Below are 22,423 nucleotides of genomic sequence, written 5' to 3'. Positions count from 1 at the left end.
TGCTTGCCAGTCTTGATTGCTAATTTAAACTGCTAGTGAGGGCTCTCCTGGCAGAGAGCAGTGCTTGTGTGTGCGTTTGGTGGCTCGCTGATGAAGAGGGGGCACTTGATGGTTTGTTAGAGAGAGGTCTTTGGAGATCATGGTCAGGGAGTGCTGGAGAGCTCCTGGCAAGGTTATAACGCCACGCTGCTGGCGTACGGTCAGACGGGCTCAGGGAAGAGCCCATGAGCGACGATCGGGAATGGTGCGAACAGAGGCTGGGTGCCCGTTGTGCGCCAAGAGCTCTTCAAAGCCCCCCGCACTCGGGAGAACCACAAGCAGTGCCAGGTGGGATTAGCACAAAGTGATGCTACATGGAGTAAATGGGTCGCACTGATCACCCAGCGGGCTTGAATAGGAAACCCCAGTGGCCCAGGAGTCTTGGAAGTGATCATGGGTTGGCCAGAAGGCAAAGACACTGGAATATCACCAGAGGAGGGGGTGCCACGTGCTGAAGAGGCCCCACTGTATAACAAACTGTCAGAAGATGAAAAGCAATACGCCCTGTTCATTGTAAGCGCCATGTGCTTACAATGGTGGATGCAACAACCGGCTGGCTGGAAACATATCCCATCCCCCCCGCCCCTGCCCAGACACCATCCTGGGTCTGGAAAAACAAGTCCTGAGGCGACATGGCACCCCAGAAAGAACTGAGTCAGACAACGGGACTCATTTCCGAAACAACCTCATAGACACCTGGGCCAAAGAGCGCAGCACTGAGTGGGTGTATCACATCCCCTATCACGCACCAGCCTCTGGGGAAATGGAGCGGTACGATGGACTGTTAAAAACTACGCTGAGAGCAAGGGGGGGTGGGACATTCAGGCACTGGGATACACATTTAGCCAAAGCCACCTGGTTAGTCAACACGAGGGGATCTGCCAGGCGAGCTGGCCCTGCCCGGTCAGAATCCTTACGTACTGTGGAAGGGGATGGAGCCCCTGTAGTGCACATAAAAAGTACGCTGGGCAACACAGTCTGGGTCCTCCCTGCCTCCGGCAAAGGCAAAGGCATTCGTGGGATTGCTTTTGCTCGAGGACCTGGGTGCACTTGGTGGGTGATGCGGGAGGACGGAGAAGTCCGATGTGTGCCTCAAGGGGGTTTGATTTTGGGCGAAAACAGGCAATGAACTGAATGGGGCAATGCGAACTGCTATATAATATTGTGTGTCACCTCTGTGTTGTATCCATGATACCAGAGTACGAGCCTCCCAAGCCATGGAGGATAAACTGCGACACAAGCAGAGTGCAGCAGCGACGGAGCGATGGCTGACTCGGCGGGCAGCAGCCCAGGTGTGGGACCTGGGCACGGCGTGAGCGGTGTGGAATAGGGGGAGGGGGCTGTGCTGGTTTTGGCTGAGAAGGGGTTAATTCTCCTCACCGCGGGGGGCGGCTGCCTTTCCGGCTTCCCGAGCTCTGCCGCGGGGGGGGGGGGGGGGGGGGGGGGCTGGGAGGGGCGGGGCCGCGGTGGGGGCGGCTGACCCCGACGGGCCAGTGGCAGGGTCACTCCATACCACGTGACACCACGACCAGGATGTTAAGGGGGGGGCGGGGGTGGGGGGGGCAGTGGCGGCTCGGGAGCGGCGCGGCGGCGGGTCGGCGGTGGGTGAGCGGCTGCGGCGCGGGCGGTTTGTTCCGGCAGTTCGTTCCCCATCTCCCGCCGCCCCCCTTCCCACCCCTTTCCCCCCCACCCCACGGGGCTTTGCGACTCTCATTGTTCTCCTTTCCATTGCATTTCTGTTTTTGTTTCTTTTAATTTCATTTATGAAACTGTTCTTATCCCAACCCACGAGCGTTACCCTTCTGATTCCCTCCCCCATCTACCGGTGGGGAGGGGGCGAGCGACTGTGTGGGGCTGAGCTGCCGGCCAAACCACCACAGGCCCTAGAAGTGAAGTTTTGGAATTTAACGCGGAGGCTTTTAGCTTTAAAAGTGGGGTTTGGACCCTGAAAGTGAGGGTTGGGGCCTATAGATGAGGCTTTTAGCCTTATATGAGGGGTTTGGATTCTAAAACGCACAGTTTTGAAAGAAAAAATGCTGGTTAGAGCACGAAAGAACCGGAGTTGATGCTAAAAGTGAGGGTTTGGGAGCTAAAGAGGAGGCACTGAGCGTTACAGGTGGGGTTTGGATGCTGGAAGTGTGGCTTCGGGTGTTAAAACTGAGGCTTTGACTTTTAAAAGAGGAATTTGAACCCTGAAAGGGAGGGTTTGGCTGTTACAAATGAGGCTTTGAGCGTTAAAAGAGGGGTTTGGACCCTAAAAGTGAGGTTTGCGGTCCTAACTATAAGGCTTTGATGTTAAAAGAGGAGTTTGGGTGCTTTAAAGTGAGTCTTTGGGACCTGGAAATGAGGCTTTGAGCGTTAAAAGAAAGGTTTGGACAACGAAAGGGAGGGTTTGGAACTTTAAAATGAGGGTTAGTCCGTGAAAAGGATGGGTTTGGGACCTCTGAATGAGGCTTTGTGCCTGAAAAGTGGGGTTTGGACGCTTGAAGTGAAGGTTTGGACCTAAAAACTGAGGCTTTGAGAGTTAAAAGAAGGATTTGAACCCTGAAAGTGAGGGTCTGGCTATTAAAAATGAGCCTTTGAGCTTTAAAAGAGGGGTTTGGACAATAAAATGGAGGCTTTTGAACTTAAAAATGAGGGGTTGTCCCTAAAAAGGAGGGGTTTGGGTCCTAAAAGTGAAGGTTTGGAACTGAAAAATGAGGCTTTGTGTGGAAAAGATAGGTTTGGAGCTTAAAAGTGAGGGTTTGGGACTCCTAAATGAGGCTTTGTGTGGAAAAGATAGGTTTGGAGCTTAAAAGTGAGGGTTTGGGACTCCTAAATTAGGCTTTGTGCCTTAAAAGTGGGGTTTGGAGCCACAAGACAGGGTTTGGCTGTTAAAAAAGGAGGCTTTGTGCCTTAAATGAGGGGTTTCAACCTTGAAAGTGAAGGTTTGGAACTGAAAAATGAGGCTTTGTGTGGAAAAGATAGGTTTGGAGCTTAAAAGTGAGGGTTTGGGACTCCTAAATTAGGCTTTGTGCCTTAAAAGTGGGGTTTGGAGCCACAAGACAGGGTTTGGCTGTTAAAAAAGGAGGCTTTGTGCCTTAAATGAGGGGTTTCAACCTTGAAAGTGAGGGTTTGGGACTGAAAATATGAGGCTTTGAGTGTTGAAAGACGGGCTTGGGACATAAAACCCTCCCTTCTAGCATCAAATCCTGTCTATTAATGCTCAAATCATGATTTTTTCCTTCCAAACGGTACGTTTGAGAGTCAAACCCCCTTGTTTAAGGCTCAAAGCCTCATTTTTATGTGCCAGACCCTCACATTCAGGTTTCAAACCCCCCTTTTAACACTCAAAGCCTCATTTCTAGGTGCCAAAGTTTCACTTTTAGGAGCCAAGACCTCATTTTTTATGTCCAAAGCCCTATTTCCACCAGCAAAGCCTCATTTTTAGATGCCAAACCCTCACGTTCAGGGTCCAAACCCCTCTTTTTATGCTCAAAGCCTCATTTTTACCACCCAAAGCCTCACTTTCAGTGTCTAAACCCGTTTTAAACCTTGCAGCCTCTGCTTATGGGGTCCCACAGTCTCTGCTTCTGGGGTCCTGCCACCCCTCATTTTTTGAGTTCCAAACCCCTCTTTTAAGGCTCCAAGCCTCCTCTTAAGGTCCCAGACCCTCACTCTCAGGGTGCAAACCTGTCATTTTTACTCTCAAAGCCTCTTTTATATCTTGCAAAGCCTCACGTTTAGCTGCCAAACACGTCTTTTAAGGCTCAAAGCCTCAGTTTTCTTTTCTAAACCACCACTTTCAGGGTCCAAACTGCTCTATTAAGCATTAAAACATCACTTTTAGGTATCAAAACCTCATTTGTAATGTCCAAAGCCCTATTTTCAACTGCAAACCCTCATTTGTAGATCCCAAACCCTCACTTTCAGGATCGAAACACCTCTTTTAAGGCCCAAAGCCTTATTTTAGGTCCCAAAGCCTCATTTTTTTGGTTCCAAACCCCTGTTTTAAGGCTCAAAGCTTCATTTTTAACTCCCAAACCCTCACATTGATGGTCCAAACCTGTCTTTTGGGTTCAAAGCCTCATTTTTATCACTCGAAGCCTCACTTTCATGGTCCAAACCCCTCTTTTAATGCCCAATGCCTACTTTTAAAGTCCCAAAGCCTCACTTGTAGCATCCAAAGCCTCACTTCTAGGTGCCAAAACCTAATTTTTTAGATCCAAAGCTCTATTTTCACCCTCAAAGCCTCATTTTTGTATCCCAAACCCTCACTATCACGGTCCAAACCTGTCTTTTAGGTTCAAAGCCTCAGTTTTAGGTCCCAAACCCTCACTTTCAGGGTCCAAACCTGTCTTTTAAGGCTCAAAGCCTTATTTTAAGTCCCAAACCCTCATTTTTGGTGTTCCAAATCCCTGTTTTAAGTCTAAAAGCCTCCTTTTCATATCCCAAACCCTCACTTTCAGGGTCCAAACCCCTCTTAATACTCAGTGGCCTCCTTTTTAGGTCCCAAAGCCTCCCATTTAGCATCAAATCCGCTCTAATAATGCTCAAACCGTGCGTTTCAGTCCAAACCCCTTGATTAATCCTCAAAGTCTCATTTTTAACAGCCAAGAGGGGCCCAAACCCCTTTTTTAATGCTCAGTGCCTCCTTTAAAGCCCCAAGCCCTCACATTTAGGTACTAAAACCTCATTTTTATTATCCAAGCCTCCTTTTTATATCCCAAACCTTTACTGTTGGCATCGAATGCGGTCTTTTAATGCTCAAACCGTCATTTTCTCTTTCCACACTGAGTTTTAGAGCCCAAAGCCATCTTTTAACGCACAAAGCCTCATTTAGTGGTCCCAAACCCTCACTGTTAGGGTCCAAACCTGACATGAGGCTCTTTGCTCTTGCTGCAAAAGCTATTTCAAATCACAGCTTTGCATAAGAAACACTATACTAGGTTTGTTCCAAGTACATTAATCATTCACTTGTTTCTTTCAATATCTGATCATTTCTATTCAAGCCAAGTAAGAACAGGGTCTCTCCCAATGTCAGGCAACACTGGACCTGTCCAGCAAGCGTCAGTCATACTAGAGAGACAGTAAAAAGCTGAGTATTGTAAAACTCCTGCTTCGGCCCTATTGGTGAGAGAACTTTTGAAGGGAAATATTTCTGACCTTCAGGTCAGTCAAAAGCCACAGTCAGTCAGCTATTGCATTCCCTCTGGCTGTGGTTCCACGAATGGATCACGCTCAGGTGGAATAAATCTGCTTGAGATGCTTGCAAGCACAAATGCTTACAAACCAAATCATCTCTCTTAGTCTGGCACTGCTTAGCTCATGCAAGGACGTAAGTTTACTTGGTTTAGGTGTAAGGACGTCAGCGGCAAGTCCTCTGGAACCGGGGCTGGGAGTTGTATTTTAGCTTTACGTATCTGGAAATCACAACTCCTCCTCCTTTGTCTTGTTCACTAAGTAGCATCTACGTGAAGGGCATGAACAAACGTAGGCGAGTGCACAGAAATGTTCATCGTCCTGTAACTCTGCCGCATTCCCGATTTTTAACATTATTGTATTTGTGTGAATATACCATATATTAGGTATATTGGTTAATTTCATATTTGATAAAAATAGTCCATTTGCTTTCCCCTGCCGTTTAATTTTAATAGTGTTTACTGACTGTGACAGAAATGTGCTTTGTTCGCTCAACACACTTTCCCCTGTGCTTTAATATCCTACTTTTTACTAAAGCATATTTTCACATTTTCTTGCCGTGTCAATATTCCAAACACCCATTTTGCACAAAGTATTTCACCAAGTAATTACATTCGGCTGCTCCTTGGCTACTGGCTCTAAAAAAAAATTAAATTTTTGAGGTTAATGGGTTTTCTTTATTACAGCTCTAAATACTTCATTGTCACACTGTACTAAATTGCTAGCCTTCCATGTCTCTGTTGGGGGGAAATACACACACACACCCCCAGCAGTGGGTTGTTGATTGATTTTTGTTCACATCTGCACAAACACATTTCTTATCCCGTGAAGTAGTTCTCTTTATTCCAGAGGACAACACCCGTGCCATTATTCCTCAAAAGGAAACAAAACCATCTGCTTCTCATAATTTGCACTTGTATTTCCAGATTTCCTGATTATTTAAAAACCTACATACTTTGGTATGTGCCACAAGACTTGGATCAACATGCTGTCTTCAGGTTATGCCATGCACGTGCGGTGAGTCTTTTATACAAGCACCAGATCAAATTCACCCCCTGCTGATCAAGGATTTGACAAAATGTGTTTTCGTTAGCGATAACGAACAGCTGACCTGGTACATCCATCAGTTAACTCACAAAGTGTAAGATCAGCTCAATAAGCGTGACATTTGGAGCTAGCTTAAAAAGAAGGCTGGCAGTCACCTAACGGCTCAGAAATCTTTCAATAATTTTATGGACTTGTTCTTTGCCGCTAAATACTGTAGCTTCATTCTGAAAAGCTACTCTCAACGTTGCCTAAAGGCTGATGCTTTCCTACAGCACTCTCAGGCTAGCTTAACCCCTGAGCTTAAGGAGCAAAGGGATAGGAAACCAAGTCACGCCATCAAGTATCGCTAATAGTCATGCTGTAACCAAAGTGATGAAATTAATCAACCAGGGATGTTGTTACATTCTGGGGACATGGAGGGTACGAATCAGCGTATCTGTCGATCTGTGTTTTAGTCCCTCGGCAATCATTAATGTGACCGAAACAACAGACAATGTGCTGCTGTCAGAAAAGGATGACAAAATGTGGTTTCGTGTAGCGGGCTGAGAAAACGGTCCAGGACCGCCAAGGTTAAGGGCCAAGTAGGTAAGAGGTAATTCCGGCAGGGGGAGATCGCGACCACCGACTCCCGGACCACTGACCCAAGTAACACCACCTACTCAGAGGAGGACAATGGGAAAGGACAACCGGGCCTGCGCAGTGATTTACATGCGAAGCGAGCAAGTCTGTGCCAATCACCGAAGAGAAGAATATCGAGTATGTATGGATAAGAAGAATATGTATATTTTGGGCTTATAAATCACATGAAAAGAGTGTGTAAAGTACGCACGCTTGGAGGAGCGATCCCCCGTGCATCCAGCGCTGCAATAAAGAATGCCCGCTCTTTAACACTACATCAGTGTTAAAGAGTTGATTCTGATTTTACCGCGTTTTTCGGTAACAATGCCTGGGTGCTCTGCTCATTACGTGGCAAGAGCTAAACTCCTTAGATAAAAATAGCACGTTGGGAAACAGATGCCTCCAGCTTCCTCGGCTTCCGCTGTGGAGTGCCTTATTCATGGCTAAGGACACATTTTCCTCACCTCAGATTATCATGGCTGGGCATCCAGCACTCAAATTAGACAGAGAAGTATCACTGTTTTCTCTTCCACTCAGTAAGATATCAAAACCTTTGTACTTGTGTACACGCGCGTGTCAGAAACAGCTGCGCTCAGCGAGCCTGGCAGGGCTCCCTGCAAGGAAGCCGCCACCACCTCTGAAGCAGGAAGGCGACACCGAACAGCAGGCAGACAGAGTCCCGCGACGCTCTGCTCCTGCTAAACCCCGAGCTCAGCGGGGACAGAGAGCGCCTGTAACTCACATCAGGCGGAGTCTGTCTTGAAACTGCATGTTTTCAAGACGAGCTGTTCTAGCCCCGGTTACATACGTTGCCTGGCATAGAGGATGTCAGCTGCAACACTTCTAGATGCTGTTGGATGACATACCTTGAAGAAAAAGGATTAATCAGTCTCCCTCACCTCCCTAAGAGTCTGTGCAACTGATTTTTCCATGTAAACGAGGGAAACAGTTCTTCAGAAAGTACCTAAGTTTCACAATTGCCGTGACTCGCAAAGGATCAGCCATCAGAGATCCGCAGGCTGTAAAACAGAACTTTTCCTATCAGGGCCAGCACTAGAACTACGATTTCTTGCCTGTTAGGAATTGTGATACCATTTTTCACTCAACTTGAAATACTGTGTAAGGTTATAAAAGAACCGTAGCTAACGTCACCCCCTGGCGGGGGAGAAAAAACCCCAACCCTTTCTTAGCAAAACGTGCCCTGAACTACAAAAATGCAACAATTTGGTGATATGGAATGAAAAATAGCAGGCTAGTGGCGATTCTTAGAGAATAATGCTCCTGAAAAGGAGAGGAGCAAGCTGAGAAAGAGCACTTACTGCTCTTTTCTCTTTGGCTTGCGCTCCTTTTTCGGTACTCCTAAGGGTAAGTAGTTAGGCAGAGCGTTTGCAGCCCATCATTGGGATTGACTCTTCAACTCCTAGCACAGGCCAAGGACTCAGGAGGTGCGGCTCCACCTCAAAACACAGGACGATCCCATCTAACGCTTTTAGGTTTACACGAGATATCCCTGAGGCTGGACAGCAACGTTGGATTTACTTTGTCACTTACCGAAGTTCCATTCTGACAGTAAAAGCTCTGTCCCATCTGCATTCATCCATCCTTATTGTAACAGTACAGTTTTGAGGAAAAATGAAGTAGGGAGAAGAAAACAAACGCAAAACCACAAGCAAACAACCAAAAGTATGAATAGTAATTACGGTGACTACATTTTCTATAGCACATAAATAGTGTGGTTTCAATGAAAAACATTCTCCTTACCGAGAGCAGAGCACTTATAAAAAACGGCAGATCAACAAATGACTGGCCTAAGTGTACAGAGAAAGATTACTCAGGCACAGAGTGTTTTTTCCAGCCGCCTTGAAGATCACAACACGCAATATCTACTAGATTTCCCCCGAGCTGTGTATTTAATTAAGGCTGCATCCTTCCCTTACTTGAGTTCATCTTTCAGCTTAGTGGTTCAAAAGATATTCGGTAGCTTTCATATTCAAGAGCCCATAGTACCTTCTCGGGAGTGGATTTTAAGATAAATACCGCAGTGAGTAGCAGCACAAAGAGGTTAGTTGTATCCATGAATCTTGTCAAATACCCTGCTCCAACAGTCACGAGTTATCAGGCAATGAAATAGAAGGCAGAATAAAATACCGGTTTCAGCTTTACTTGTGGTGATAGATAGAAGATTCTCAGCTGGAAATGTGAGAGGGCTGAGATAAGAAAGGCTTGCATTTTTTTCAGGGTTTTTTTCAAGTGTGACAATATTTAGCTATATAGATGGCATCAAAAAGCCTTTTAAGATCTCATGTGTGCTCACTATCTATAAATTAAGTAAACACGTACAACGTGCGCGTAATATAACACTCAGAAACCAACCACCCACAAAGCGTGAGACTATTCCAGACGTTGTGGTGTTGCAGTTACCCTCGCAGAGCTTCAGTACTTCTATTTTACATCCAGAAACAGGAACTTACTGAAGCGAATCCACAGAGCGCGGGTGACAGCAGGCTACGCGGGAGCCTGAACTGGGCAGGGAGCGTAGGATCAGGCTTCTACATGGCCTAATAAAGCAAAACACCCGTTAAGGCCAGCTTGGTCATTACTACTTGTCTAGCTGTGAAAAATTAGTAAGAACCCTAAGGTAACTCATGATTAATCAAACTGACCACTTAAAGCGATTAACACTTGAGCAGAGCATTTGCTTTAGCAAGAACCACAACTGCCGATGTTTCTTAAGACCCTGAGGTGTGATGTGTTCACATTCGATTCAGAATTACTCTATCGAGTGGTTTATACTTCATTACAAAATGCTGTTTGCTTCCCCCTCCTGTTTTTTCTTTTCCTTACTGTCCATCGCCTTCGTTAAGCAGAGGAGTAACACCGAGCCACTACCTGTTCTGTACAAGGCTTGCTGGTGCAGCGGTGTAACACCTTGGTGTTCGACGCCATCCTCCTCCTGTTCCCTGGCGTGCGATCAGAAAAGGTAAGTAAATGACGTGGCAGCGCAGCACCCGCTGACCCAGGGTGTCCTTGAACCCAACTCCCAGCTGCTCAGCGGGGACGGAGGGGAGCGGGACCGACAGCTCTCGTCCCCTGGGAAACAGGAAACTCCAGGGGCTGCCCAGCCTGAGGACTCTGGCAAACCTGACCATCACCACGTCTGCAGCTCTGCTCGTGGCTCCCGAAGCGCCTGCAAGGGCAGCCCAGCCTTTGCACCCAAAACCCAGCAGACATCAGCAAGGCGCTAACGCGATTTCTGCACTCGGGGGACTGACATGCGAGCCAGGGTAGCGGCTTTCCTAGCTTTCTTCTTCTGAGGTGCTGGTGATGCTGGGCCCGGCCTTGAGCCTGGCAAAGCGCATGGATCCAGGCAATCTCTTGGGGAAGGAAGGGGTGGGCGATTTCACTTTGCTATTAATACCTCGAAGCGAGTGGATTTGACCCAGCCACACCTTCTCAGCCACCCGCGGACAAGAAGCACACCATGAGCGTGCACGTGGCCTGCTCAGCCCCACTCGGGCGCAACGTGGCGATTGTTAGCAATTCTGCCGCCTGGGGTTTGTTTTGGCGTCTCGGCAGTCTCTCAGCCTTCCAGGCTCTTTTGCTGGCGGGCTAGCAGGAAAAGCGGCGGCGTGCGGGGTGTGCCGCAGCCTTGTTGTCAGCCTGCCCTTGTCACCTTCTGCCAACGGCTCGTCTGTTATTAGCAGAGGGCAGGACAACTGATCGCGGTGGAAGCAGCACATCCCTCAATTTTACTGAGGACTGGCTAAGCCTACAAAATTAAGCCCAATGAACTGTGGAAAAAAGGTAACGGGACTAATCCCTCCCCAGAGCAGACCTATAATGCCCAGGCCTCTTTGCAGGAGGTGGCTACAGAGCAAGGGCTGAACCCCTGTACCCAGAGCCGTGGTGGAGGGCCCTGGCTGGTTGGGGCTGATGCCCAGTTTCCAAAGCTGGGCTCACTGTCACAGCCCCTGAAAAGAAGTCTTCCAATTCATTTCCTAACAGTGCTCATTATGCAAGACATCACCAAGAAAAGTAAGCTTCCCACAGTGTATCTTTTATCACCACAGATGGAGACTCCATAGCCTCCTCCTGGGGCCACCATGGGGAAGGGAGCTGAGAGGGAAATTCAAATTGTACCTGCTCCACCATGGGCATTTGTGACCAAGGAATGCGGCACGGAGGGCAAGAAGCCCAGCCATGGAAGGGCTTCAGGGATGCCAGGGACAGGAGGACTCCACGTCAGGGAGCAAAGCTTCCCTTGGTGATGAGATGAGAAAGGCCACGGCGCTGCCTTGGAGCAACAGTGCGGGGCAGAGGCCCAGGGGCCACCTTTGGGCAACAGAACTGGTGCTGAGGGGGTGAACCCAAGGCTGGGTTGAGGTGCCCCATGATGATGCTCACAAGGTTGGTGCCCGTCACCCAGAAAGGCCCACAAGGAATATATAATATATATCAGCTCATGATACGTCTTCGCAGACCCCTTGTAGACCGCTTACGGTCCTACTGGACCCTGCCCGATGCATCGCTCAATTAAATTGTTTTATATTTAGCACAAATGTGTGTTCAATTTACCTCAAAAGGTAAAAAGACCAGCCAAGGACCTGGGGTGCTCTGGGGGGCAGCAGTAGCCCCTACGAGCAGTACCCCCTAGGAGCCACCCAGTCGCAGGAAGCAAGATTATTGAAAAGATAGAGGCACGGGGAGTTAATGAGGGGGGTTCTGATATTGATTACGATAACGAACCTTGTGCCCCTGCCCCAGCAACACCATTACCTGAGCCTAATCCCTATGAGGCTTGTGCAACCCTGACATAAATCAGCAATGTCTCTCCCGAGTGTGTGATGATTGACTCGCCGCACACCGGGCGACGGATCTGCTCTTTGGACGACATGGCTATATTGAAAGGCCAAACCATGAATACTCTCTTGGGCACTAGGATGCCAAAGATTCAAACCTTGACAGTCTCTATAGACAAAGCGCCAGCTGAGGCCTCGACTGTCTTTTTATTATGGGCTGCAGCTAAATTACCTAAAAGTAGCCAGGATTAAAGAGGAGACATCCCAGACCATCCGGCCTCGTGCCCAGCAATAACAGCTGGGGGAAGGGGGAAGCGGGGCACGTTCGGAGGGGTGGAGTTTGTCTGCCCAAGTCACCGTCAGGTGCGATGGAGCCCTGCTTCCCTGGGGATGGCTCAACGCCTGCCTGCTGATGGCACCCACCCATGTCACCCTTCTGGTCCCAAGCAGGGTGTCCCCACCCATGTCACCCTCGGTCCCCACAGCCCCCACCCACCCCCCGCTGTGACACAGAGACCACCAGGTGCAGCTGAAGGTTCTTTACTCCCCCGAGAAGCCAACACTGTGGGGTGACACCCGCTGCCACCAGATGGGGGGGTTGGTATATGACACCACAGGGGTGGGGGGCACCCTGGTGCCTTGCTCAGAGTGGGGTGGGATGGGATGGGATGGGATGGGGGGGGACAGCTGAGGAGGTGCCCACCAGCAAGGGGACCCATGCATCCAGGGGGCTAGCGGGGGCTGGGGCCGGCTCAGAGCCCCCACCGTGTCCTCAGGGCCCCCACTTAGACCTTCTTCCGGTGCGGCCGTACCCTGGGGAAGAGCTGAGAGAGGGGGAGGGTGTCAGAGGGGGGGTGGCCCCCCATATTCCCCCCAGCCCCCGGAACCAAAAGCCATGGAGGGACCAGGGAGGCCATGAGAGCCGTCCTCAGGGCCATGGAGGGGCTGTGGGGGACCCTGGGTGCTGTGGGACACCCACACACAGTCATGGGTGCTGCAGGTGCCCCCCTGGGGCCCCGGGGTGGTGGCTATGGGTGCTGTGGCACCCTTCGGGGGCTGTGGGTGCTGCAGGTGCCCCCCTGGGGCTGTGGAGCGGCCATGGGTGCTGTGGGATCCCCCTGGGGCTATAGGTGCTGTGGCACCCCACCACTCATCCCAAAGTAGTTGCGGGGGACGTAGCCCTCGTGGCCACGCATGCTGTGGGACCCCCTGAGGGATGTGGCTGCTGTGGGTCCCCCTCAGGGCTGAGGATGCTATGGGTAACCCCCTGGGGCTGTAGGGTGGCTGTGTGCGCTGCGGGTCCCCCTTCGGGGCCGTGGGTGCTGTGGATACACCCTGGGGCTGTGGGGTGGCGGTGGGCTCTGTAGGGCCCCTCTGGGGCTGTGGGCACTGTGGCACCCCTCCACTCACCCCAAAGTAGTTGCGGGGGACGTAGCCCTCGTGGCCGTAGAGGGACCCCCACCACCAGTCGAGCTCCTCCTGGGGCTGGCGGCGCAGAACGGTGACGGGCTCGCCCTCGCGGAAGGACAGCTCATCCCCAAACTCGGCGCTGTAGTCCCACAGCGCGTACACCACCCCGCTGTTCAGCACCCCCATGCTCTGCTCCACCTCTGTGGGGATGGGGACATCAGCACCTTGGACCCCCCCCAAACACTGCCTGCAGCACTGCACCTCCAGCACCCTGTTGCCCTGAGCCCCCCCAGCACCCTGTAAGCCCCCAGCACACCCAGGCACCCCCCTGCCCTGAACCCATACCCTTCCTGGTATCACTTCCCAGTATCTGTACCCCTTCCCAGTATCCATATCCCCCCATAACTCCCCCAAGTACCCACTCCCAGTACCTGTACACCCCTGCTGCCCCCTCCCAGTATCTGTGCCACCCCAGTACCCCCTCCCCGCACCCAGATACCCAATACCCCTTCCAGTACCCACACCATCCCAGTACCCATAGTACCCTTACACCCCTTCCCAGTACACACCGTCCCAGTAGCCCCTTCCCAGTATTCATATAACCCCCAGTCCCACCTCTCAGTACCCAAATAGCCCCTACTACTGCCTCCCAATACCCATATAACCCCAATACCCCCTCCTAGTACCCATACCCCCGGTATCCTCTCCCAGTACCCATAGCTTGCTTTCCAGTACCCGTACCACCCAGTACCCCTCCCAGTACTTGTATACTCCCAATACCCCCTCGCAGTACCCATACTTGCCCAGTACCCCTCCCTGTACCCATACCACCCCAGTACCCCCTCCCAGTACTTGTATATCTCCAACTCCCCATTCCAGAACCCCCTCCCAGTACCCATAGCCTGCCCAGTATCCCCTCCCAGTACCTATATCCCCCCTCCCAGTACCCATACCACCCCACTACCCCCTCCCAGTACCCATATCCCCTCAGTAGCCCTACCTGCCCAGTCCCCCCTCCAAGTCCCCATATCCCCGCCCTGTATCCATATACCCCCAGTGCCCCGGTACCAGTGAGGTAGTTGTAGCAGTCGGCGTAGCCCTCCCGGTACGGGTCGCACTTCTCCACAGCCAGGCTGCCGTCGCTGGTGGTGGTGGCGAAGATGGCAGCGCCGTGGCGCACCAGGGCCACGCACACTCCCGTGTCGTTGCACGAGGCCGCGCAGTGCAGCGGCGTCCTGGCATCAGCAGGATGGGGGAAATTTGGGGGGCAGGTGAGGGGGGGAGAGGATGAGCTCCCCTGGGACCCCCCCCATGCCCACCCCTCTCTCTCAGTTATTGGGGGATCGGGATCCCCTGTCCCTCCCCAATCCCCAAGGGCTGTCAGGGGACTTTTGGGGTCCCCAATCGGGGATAATCCCCTCAATAATCCCCACAAGGATTATTGGGGTCCTCGTCCCCAGCCACACCGGGCTCTTGGGGATAATGGGGGGCTCCGTCCCTGTCCCTGCCCACGCAGGGTTACTGGGGGGTTACTGGGATGACTGTCCCCCTCTGTCCCTGTCCCACTCTGTCCCCATCCCCCATCGCTCCGGGGGGTTATTGGGGTCCCTGTCCCTGTTCCCCATGGCTGTGGGGGTCCTTGGGGTGCCTGTCCCCATTCCCTCTGGCTGTGGGGGTCTGGGGGCCATGTCTATGGGGTCACCAGGCCCCACCAGCTGTGGCTGGGGGTTGCCCATGACCCCACCCCATGTCCGTGGGTCCCCATCCCACCAGCCATAGCTGTGGGGTCCCCTGTTCCCCCATCCCCATGTCTGTGGGTCCCTATCCCATGAGCCATAGCTGTGGGGTCCCCTGTTCCCCCATCCCCATGTCTGTGGGTCCCCATCCCATGAGCCATGGCTGTGGGGTCCCCCATCCTCCCACCCCCGTGTCAGTGGGTCCCCGTCCCCATCCCACCAGCCGTGGCTGTGGGGTTCCCCGTTCCCCCACCCCCGTGTCAGTGGGTCCCCGTCCCCATCCCACCAGCCGTGGCTGTCGGGGGAGTTGACATTGGCCCCACTGGCGATGAGGAAGTCAACGATGCCGTAGTTGGCGCCGCAGATGGCGTTGTGCAGCGCCGTGATGCCCTCGTCGTTGGGCTGGCTGGGGTCGTTCAGCTGGGGACATGCACACCTGTCCCAACACCGCCACCCTCTGCCAACCCCGCTGCCACCCCCAGCCCCTGCCACCCCTGAGCGCCAGGCACATTGCTCTCCCTGTCCCCCTGACCCCCACCTCCTTGTCCCCACTGTCCCACAGCCCTCATCACCCACTCCTCGTCCCTGACACCCTGTCCGGTCCCCCCAGCCCTCGCCACCCCAGCCCTCGTCCCTGACCCCGTCCCCATCCCACCTCGGCCACCGCCTGCTGCACCACGTCCAGCTCCCCGGTCAGGGCCGCATCCAGCAGCAGCACCAGGGGGTTGAGGCGCACGTGGGCCCCGGGGCGCCTGCGGGGCGAGGAGGGGTCGCGCAGGGCCGAGCGCCGCTCCTGCAGCAGCCAGGGGGTCAGGGGGGCCATGGGACACCGCCGTGGCACCCCGTGCTCTACGGCGCCCAGGCTACCCTGGCGACACCTCCCAGACCCATGCGGCACCCTGGGGACCTTGGGGACACCTCCCAGGGCACCCACTGCTATACAGCACCCTGGGGACCTTGGGGATACCTCCTGGGGCACCCGGCACTATACAGCACCCTGGGGACCCTGGCGACACCTCCCATGGCACCCACTGCTATACAGCATCCGGGGGGCCTTGGGGACACCTCCCGGGGCACCCACTGCTATACAGCACCCGGGGGGCCTTGGGGACACCTCCCGGGGCACCCACTGCTACACAGCACCCTGGGGACCTTGGGGACACCTCCCGGGGCACCCACTGCTATACAGCACCCTGGGGGCCTTGGGGACACCTCCCGGGGCACCCACTGCTATACAGCACCCTGGGGACCCTGGCGACACCTCCTGGGGCACCCACTGCTATACAGCACCCTGGGGACCTTGGGGACACCTCCCGGTGCACCCACTGCTATACAGCACCCTGGGGACCTTGGGGACACCTCCCGGGGCAGCCGGCACTATACAGCACCCTGGGGGCCTTGGGGACACCTCCCGGGGCACCCACTGCTATACAGCACCCTGGGGACCTTGGGGACACCTCCCGGGGCACCCACTGCTATACAGCACCCTGGGGACCTTGGGGACACCTCCCGGGGCACCCACTGCTACACAGCACCCTGGGGGCCTTGGGGACACCTCCCGGGGCACCCACTGCTACACAGCACCCTGGGGGCCTTGGGGACACCTCCCGGGGCACCCACTGCTATACAGCACCCTGGGGACCTTGAGACAGCTCCTGGGACACTGGCTTGCCCCACAGTGCACCCAGGGGACCCACAGGGCCACCTGCAGGGCACGTCTGCTGGCACCAGGCACTGCTCGCCATCTCTGGGGACACTGGGGGGCATCAGGCACCACCACGGAACAGCAACCACTGCCTGGCACCCCTGGGGACTCCAAGGGACACTGGGGGACACTCTCTGCCACCCCCCAGGGGCTCCAAGGGACTCTGGGGGACACTCCCTGGCACCCCAGGGGCTCCAAGGGACTCTGGGGGACACTCCCTGGCACCCCCCAGGGGCTCCAAGGGACACTGGGGGTCACTCCCTGGCACCCCCCAGGGGCTCCAAGGGACTCTGGGGGACACCCCCTGGCACCCCCCAGGGGCTCCAAGGGACACCGGGCACCCCGGGGATAGCAGACTCTTACCGGTGCGGGTGCGGGGCTGCTCGGGGACGGCGGTGGGGGGCTTTGGCGAGGCGGCCGGGCCTCAGGGACCACCGGAGTGGGTGGTGGCAGGTCGGGCGAGGCGGCAGCATCACCGGGGGCCGGGGCCTCGTCGCGGCGGGGCGGACGGTGCAGGAGGCGGGTGATGAGCTGCTGGTACTGGCGGGTGCGGGTGGGTGGCAGCACCGGCCCGGGGCTCTGCTCCATGGAGCCGCGGCGCTTGAGGGGCCGCGGCATCTCAGCCAGCACCCGCGCCACCTCCTCAAACTCGGGGACCCGCTGGGCCTCGGGGGGCAGCAGGGGCTGCAGCCGCGTGGGGCTCAGGGGCCGCTCCAGCCCCTCAGCCTCCCCACCCTGCAGCAGCCGCTCCAGCTCCGGCTCCCCCTCCGGTGGGACGGTCTCAGGGGGCACAGGACGCCCGGATCCTGCAAGGGGGCTGGGGTCAGGGTGCTCCAGTTCCTGAGCACCCCAACCACCCCCACCCCCCTGCCCTTGGGTGGGTCAGCACACCCAAGTCCCACAGACCCACCCAAACCCCCCCACATCTCAGCATGCTGCAGTCCCACTGCCCCCCCCACCCCAAAACTCCATACCCCTCATGCTGCAGCCCCCTGGTCCCCCCCAAACCAATGTCCTGATGCCCGCTCGAGCCTCCCAGACCCCACCTCAAATAACCCCTATGTCTCCCCACCCCAGAGCCTCCACCCCACAGGCACCTCACCTTCACCCCCAGGCAGCGCCGGGGGTGCCTGGGGCAGCGCCGGGAGCTGGGGCTGCTTTTGGGGTGCACGGGGGCCGGCAGGGGGGACGAGGGGAAGTCCCCGAGAACCGCCGACCCCCTGCTCCCAAAAAGCATTTTGCAGCTTAAAGATCATGGAGAGGGGCAGGGGCTTGTGGCGGGGGGGCCGTCCACCCTGGGGGGGCACGGGGATGCGGGAGACGGGCTGCTGGGGGAAGTGCCAGCTGCGGGGCAGGGTGCCGGGTGCCGAGCGCCGAAAGGAGCCCTCCACCCGCCGCTCGCCCGCCAGCGGGGACACCTTGTAGTTACGGGGCAGCGTGGCGCTGTGCCCCCCGTAGGCACCGTCCTGGGGAGGGGGAGTGGGAAAAAAGGCGTCAGGGAGGGAACCAGCCCACCTGCCCCGGCATCAGGCACCGGGCTGGGGGCCGGTGGCCGGACCCTCCCGCTGCCAGCGCTCACCTTGCCCTGCCCGCCGGCTCCGTCCAGGCTCGATTCCCTCCAGGGTGCCACCGCCAGCCCCAGGGACGGCCGCAGCCCCGGCTGCCCCTCGCCGGTGCCTGGGACGGGGGGAGGGGGACAGGCCTCAGTGCCACGCTGGGGTCAGGGGGGACACAGCCCCCACCCCAAATGCACCCCAACACATGCCCATGCAGCGCGCACAGCCTCCAGCCCGGCAAGTTTGGACCCCCCTTCCCCAGAAGCCCTACACCCCCGCAAAAGCCCTAGACCCTTTCAGCACCCAAATCAACAGCCCCAACTCCCCACTGGTGCCCCCCGAGCCCCAGACCCCCACCTCAGCACCCAAAACAACAGCCTCAGACCCTCACAGGGTGCCCCCCAAGACCCCCAGCAGCCCTGTCCCCCCCAGCCCACTGTGCCCCAACCAGAAGTCCCAGACCCTCCTGATCCACACCACCCAGGTCCAACCTGCCCCTGGACACCCCGGCAGCCCCCCCAGTTGTCTCGGGGACCCCTGACCCCCACTGGAAGCTCTATCCTACCCCCCACAAAATGTCCCCCCCCAACCTTGCTGATTCCCCCAACTTACTGCAGATGGCAGCCCTGGCTTCCCCCAGCCCCCCATGTGCCCCCTCAGCCCCCCATGTGCCCCCCCCCAGCCCCCCCGCTCACGGTCATAGCCCCCGGAGCCAGGGGGTTTCTTCTCATAGGCCACGTCCAGGTCGGACTCGTTCCAACTCTTCTGCGGCCGCCGCTTGATCACGAGGTCATCTTGGGGGGGGGTACAGGGACAGGGGCTGAGGGGATCCCTCCAGCATGGCCCAGACACCCCCCCACCCCCAGGCGATCAGTTTGGGGTACAGGGGACAGATAGGGTCACCCCGGAGGGGAGTGGGAGGACTTGGTGACAGGGATGTCCTGGGACGGTTTGGGGACACCCCAGAATGGGACAGAAGCACCCTGGGACAGCTTAGGGACACCCCAAATGGGGGATACCCCACAATGGGGTCACGCTGGGACAGGGGCACCCTGGGGTGGGGGGACAACCCATGACAAGGACATTGTAGGTTGGGATGGAGACACCCAGAGAATGGGGTCACCCTGGGATGGGGACAGGAGCACCCCAGAACAGGGACACACTGGGATGGGGACACCAGCCCCCTCCAACCCCACCCTATGGACTGTCCCCACCATGTCCCCCCCTCCCGCCACAGCGGTGGCCTTACCCTGTGCCCGGAAGGTGACGGTGGGGCTGCTGACGGAGGGGTACAGCCCATGCATCTCGTAGGGTGGGGGCGCGGGGGGCCGGGGCGAGGGCGCCCGCTCAGGGAAGAACACGGACCCCTCGCCTGCTCGGGGGGACCCCCCGAGCCCCAGGAACTCATAGGGACGATGGGGGCGTGGGGAGGGGGCTCGGCCCCCTGGGCTGGGCAGCGCTAGCCCCTCGTAGGGCACTGACAGCACCTTGGGACGGGGCGAGGGGGCCCGCTCCTCCCCCGGGAGGTAATGGGGGGTCCGGGGGGAGCCGGGGCGCCCCAGCAGGTCCCCTGATAACTCAGGGTTCTCCGGTGCCAGGCTCCTCCGGCCAAGGGGCGAGCGGGTCCGGCTGGGGCTGTACGGCTCCTGCTGTGGTGGGGGGGGAAGGCACCAGGAGAGCCGGGTTGGGGTTTGGGGGGAGCAATGGGGTGCCCCCCAAGTGTACCCCCCCCAACTCCCAGATCCTACCTTGGGGGGTCCGGGACCGTCAGTCCAGAGGGATTCGAGCTGCCGGGAGAGCTCGTCCACCTTGGCCACTGCCGTGTCCAGCTCCACCTGCTTCAGGTCCATGTGCTGCATGGCCAGGGCTGGGGGCGGGCATGGAAATGGGGGGGGGGGAAGGGTGTGTCAGGCTGCACCCCAAAGTGGGGTGTCCCCCCTCCCACAGCCCCCCACTCACACTGGAAAGTGAGATCCAGCAGGTCCTGGGTGCTGCGCAGCCGCTCACTTGCCATCCTGCCACCTTGAGGGGGGGGAAGGGGTGACCCAGGGTGGGGGGGCACACCCCCACGTCTTTGGGGGGGTGGCACCCCTCCATCCCCACCCTGCACACCCCAGTCCCCTGAGAACGCGGGGAGCAGGGACATGTTGCGACCCGCTCTCGTCTCTCAGGGCTCATCATCATCATCATAATTACTAGTAATTAATCCATTGCAAGGAGCGGGCACCGCCCACCCCCCCGGTGCAGGGCCCTGATTGGGGGGTGCACCCCCCGCTAGGGCTGGAGTGGCGACCCCCCCCCTTTGTTTTGGGGTCACCCGGCATGGGGGACAGGCCCTCCTCCATCCTGCCCCCCCACAGAGAGCGGAGAGCCCCTGCCCCACCGTGGGTGCCCCAGTGCCTGCGGGGGCGGGGGATTTGGGGTGTCGGAGGGTCATCCTGTGCCCCCCCCCCCCGCGCCTGGGGACAGCAGAGGGGGTTTGGGGGACATGTGCCCCCCCCCAAAACCTCTGCAGCCCCACCCAGGCCGCCCCACCCAGCCCTCGCCCCCGGGGAGACGGGGACAAGCTCCAGCTCGCCCCGGGTCGGGTGGCGAGACGGGAGGGGAGCTGGGGAAGAACCCAGGCGTCCAGGCACCCCAGGGTGCTCCCCAGCCCCCCCAGCACCCCGAAACTGACCCAGGCGTCCGGGCACCCCACGGTGCGCCCCAGCCCCCCCAGCACCCCGAAACTGACCCAGGCGTCCAGGCACCCCAGGGTGCTCCCCAGCACCCCCAGCACCCCAAATCTGACCCAGGCACCCAAGACTGCTCCCCAACACCCCCCCTAGCACCCCAAATCGCGCCCAGGCACCCAAGGGTGCTCCCCAACACCCCCAGCACCCGAACCTGGACCCATCTGAGTGCCCAAAGCTGCTCCACACACACAGAGCACCCCAAATTGGACACAGGCACCCAAGGGGGCTCCCCAACTCCCCCAGTCACACCCAGGCACCCAAGGGGGCTCCCCAACCACCCCCTCAGCACCTGGGCACCCAAGAGTGCCCTCCAACTCCCCCAGCACCCCAAACCGGACTCATCTGGGTGCCCAAAGTTGATCACACACACACACAAAGCACCCCAAAACAGATCCAGGCACCCAAGGGGGCTCCCCAACCCACCACCAGCACCCCCAATCGCACCCAGACACCCAAGGGGGATCCCCCCCACCCCTCAGCACCCCAGACTGGACGACGGCATCCGGGCACCCAAGGGTGCTGCCCCAGCACCCCAAACTGCACCCAGGCGTTCCAGGGCGCTCCCCCAACTCCCCCCAGCACCCCAAAGGCAGCCCCAGGGCCCCGAGGCGGGGGTCGGTACCTGGCGGGGTGCAGCGGGGTGCCGGTCGGGGTGCCGGTGGCTGCCGGTGCCGGTGGCGCGCCCGCGTCCCCGCGGCCTCTACGCCCAATTCCAGAGCGCTGGGTCACGCGGGGGAGGGTGCGGAGCGGGAGGGGGCCGCGCCCTGCGCCCCAGGGTGCCGGGGGTGGGGCGGGTCCCACGGGGAGGGTTCCCACGAGACGGGGCGGGGGGCAGATCCCACGGAGGAGCGGGTCCCACGGGGACAGAGTCCCACGAGACCGGGGGGCAGATCCCACGGGGGACCGGGTCCCGGGGTGGGTGGGAAGCAAATCCCACGGGGAGGGTCCCATGTGGGGGATCCCACGAGAAGGGGGCAAAGCCCACGGTGGCGGGCGTCCCACGAGAAGGGCGCAGATTCCACGGGAGGGTCCCACTAGAAGGGGGCAGATCTCCAAATCTCACGGGTGGGGTCCCACGAAGGGGAGTGTGTCCCACGAGAGGGGGGCAGGTCCCACAGGAGGGTCCCACGTTGGGGGGGGGTGTCCCACGAGAAGGGGCCGGACCCCACGGGATGGTGCCACGCAAGGGGGTGTGTCCCACAGGGGGGGAGGGGCAGACCCCACGGGAGGGTACCACGGGTGTGGTTTAGGGGGTGCGGAGTCCCGGGACTCCCCCCGCCCCCGGTACCTGCCGCGCCGGCGCCTCCCAGGCCCGCCCCCGTCCCGTCCCGTCCGGTCGGTCGGGCCGGCCCCGGTGCACGCCGGGAGCCGCAGCCCGGGTTTGCCCGCACCCCCCGCCCCCCGTATACCCGACACCCGGGTGCCCCGAGAACCCCCCGGCCCCCCCGAAACCCCCCGGTCGTGGTGAGGGTCTTTGCACCTTTAAACGCCGCCGCCGGCAGACCGCGTTTCGGCCACGCCCGCTTGGGGGCGGGGAGAGGGCGGGGTCTCGCTTTAGGACCCGCCCCCTCGCGCTTCCCGCCGCCGGATCGTACCA

The 22,423-nt window shown here is 57.7% G+C and overlaps 1 protein-coding gene across 3 annotated transcripts; it reads right to left on the bottom strand.

Annotated features, from left to right (window-relative positions):
* Positions 1–12,208: 12,208 nt before the first annotated feature.
* PPP1R13L (protein phosphatase 1 regulatory subunit 13 like) lies at positions 12,209–22,413 on the bottom strand. 3 transcript variants are annotated; one of them, XM_064440096.1, is made up of 14 exons: positions 22,307–22,413; positions 21,449–21,526; positions 20,051–20,113; positions 19,840–19,958; positions 19,341–19,740; positions 18,787–18,885; positions 18,115–18,212; positions 17,638–18,001; positions 16,899–17,341; positions 15,486–15,623; positions 15,117–15,250; positions 14,163–14,329; positions 13,095–13,294; positions 12,209–12,508 (listed from the first exon to the last, which is right to left on the bottom strand). In XM_064440096.1, the coding sequence occupies exons 3-14, from the start codon at positions 20,103–20,105 to the stop codon at positions 12,470–12,472; spliced, it is 2,256 nt and encodes a 751-aa protein (XP_064296166.1). In that variant the 5' UTR covers positions 20,106–20,113; positions 21,449–21,526; positions 22,307–22,413; the 3' UTR covers positions 12,209–12,469. The 3 variants fall into 3 exon arrangements, with proteins under 3 accessions (XP_064296166.1, XP_064296168.1, XP_064296167.1); XM_064440098.1 differs by having other exon boundaries at positions 19,341–19,737; XM_064440097.1 differs by lacking the exon at positions 21,449–21,526 and having other exon boundaries at positions 22,307–22,335.
* Positions 22,414–22,423: the final 10 nt, after the last annotated feature.

This window comes from Phalacrocorax carbo, unplaced genomic scaffold, assembly GCF_963921805.1.
Source record: "Phalacrocorax carbo unplaced genomic scaffold, bPhaCar2.1 SCAFFOLD_32, whole genome shotgun sequence".
In the NCBI taxonomy this organism is placed as follows: Eukaryota; Metazoa; Chordata; class Aves; order Suliformes; family Phalacrocoracidae; genus Phalacrocorax; species Phalacrocorax carbo.
This window is presented reverse-complemented; position numbering and strand designations above follow the sequence as displayed.

What these genes read in the sequence shown, in the direction of transcription:
- PPP1R13L (XM_064440096.1), bottom strand. Translation starts at nt 20,105, where the DNA reads ATGGCAAGTGAGCGGCTGCGCAGCACCCAGGACCTGCTGGATCTCACT. An exon ending in GCAGCCCCGCACCCGCACCG is followed by an intron (nt 15,624 to 16,898) that starts GTAAGAGTCTGC and finishes TGGCTGCTGCAG; the next exon opens with GAGCGGCGCTCGGCCCTGCG. An exon ending in CTGCTACAACTACCTCACTG is followed by an intron (nt 13,295 to 14,162) that starts GTACCGGGGCAC and finishes CCATCCCCACAG; the next exon opens with AGGTGGAGCAGAGCATGGGG.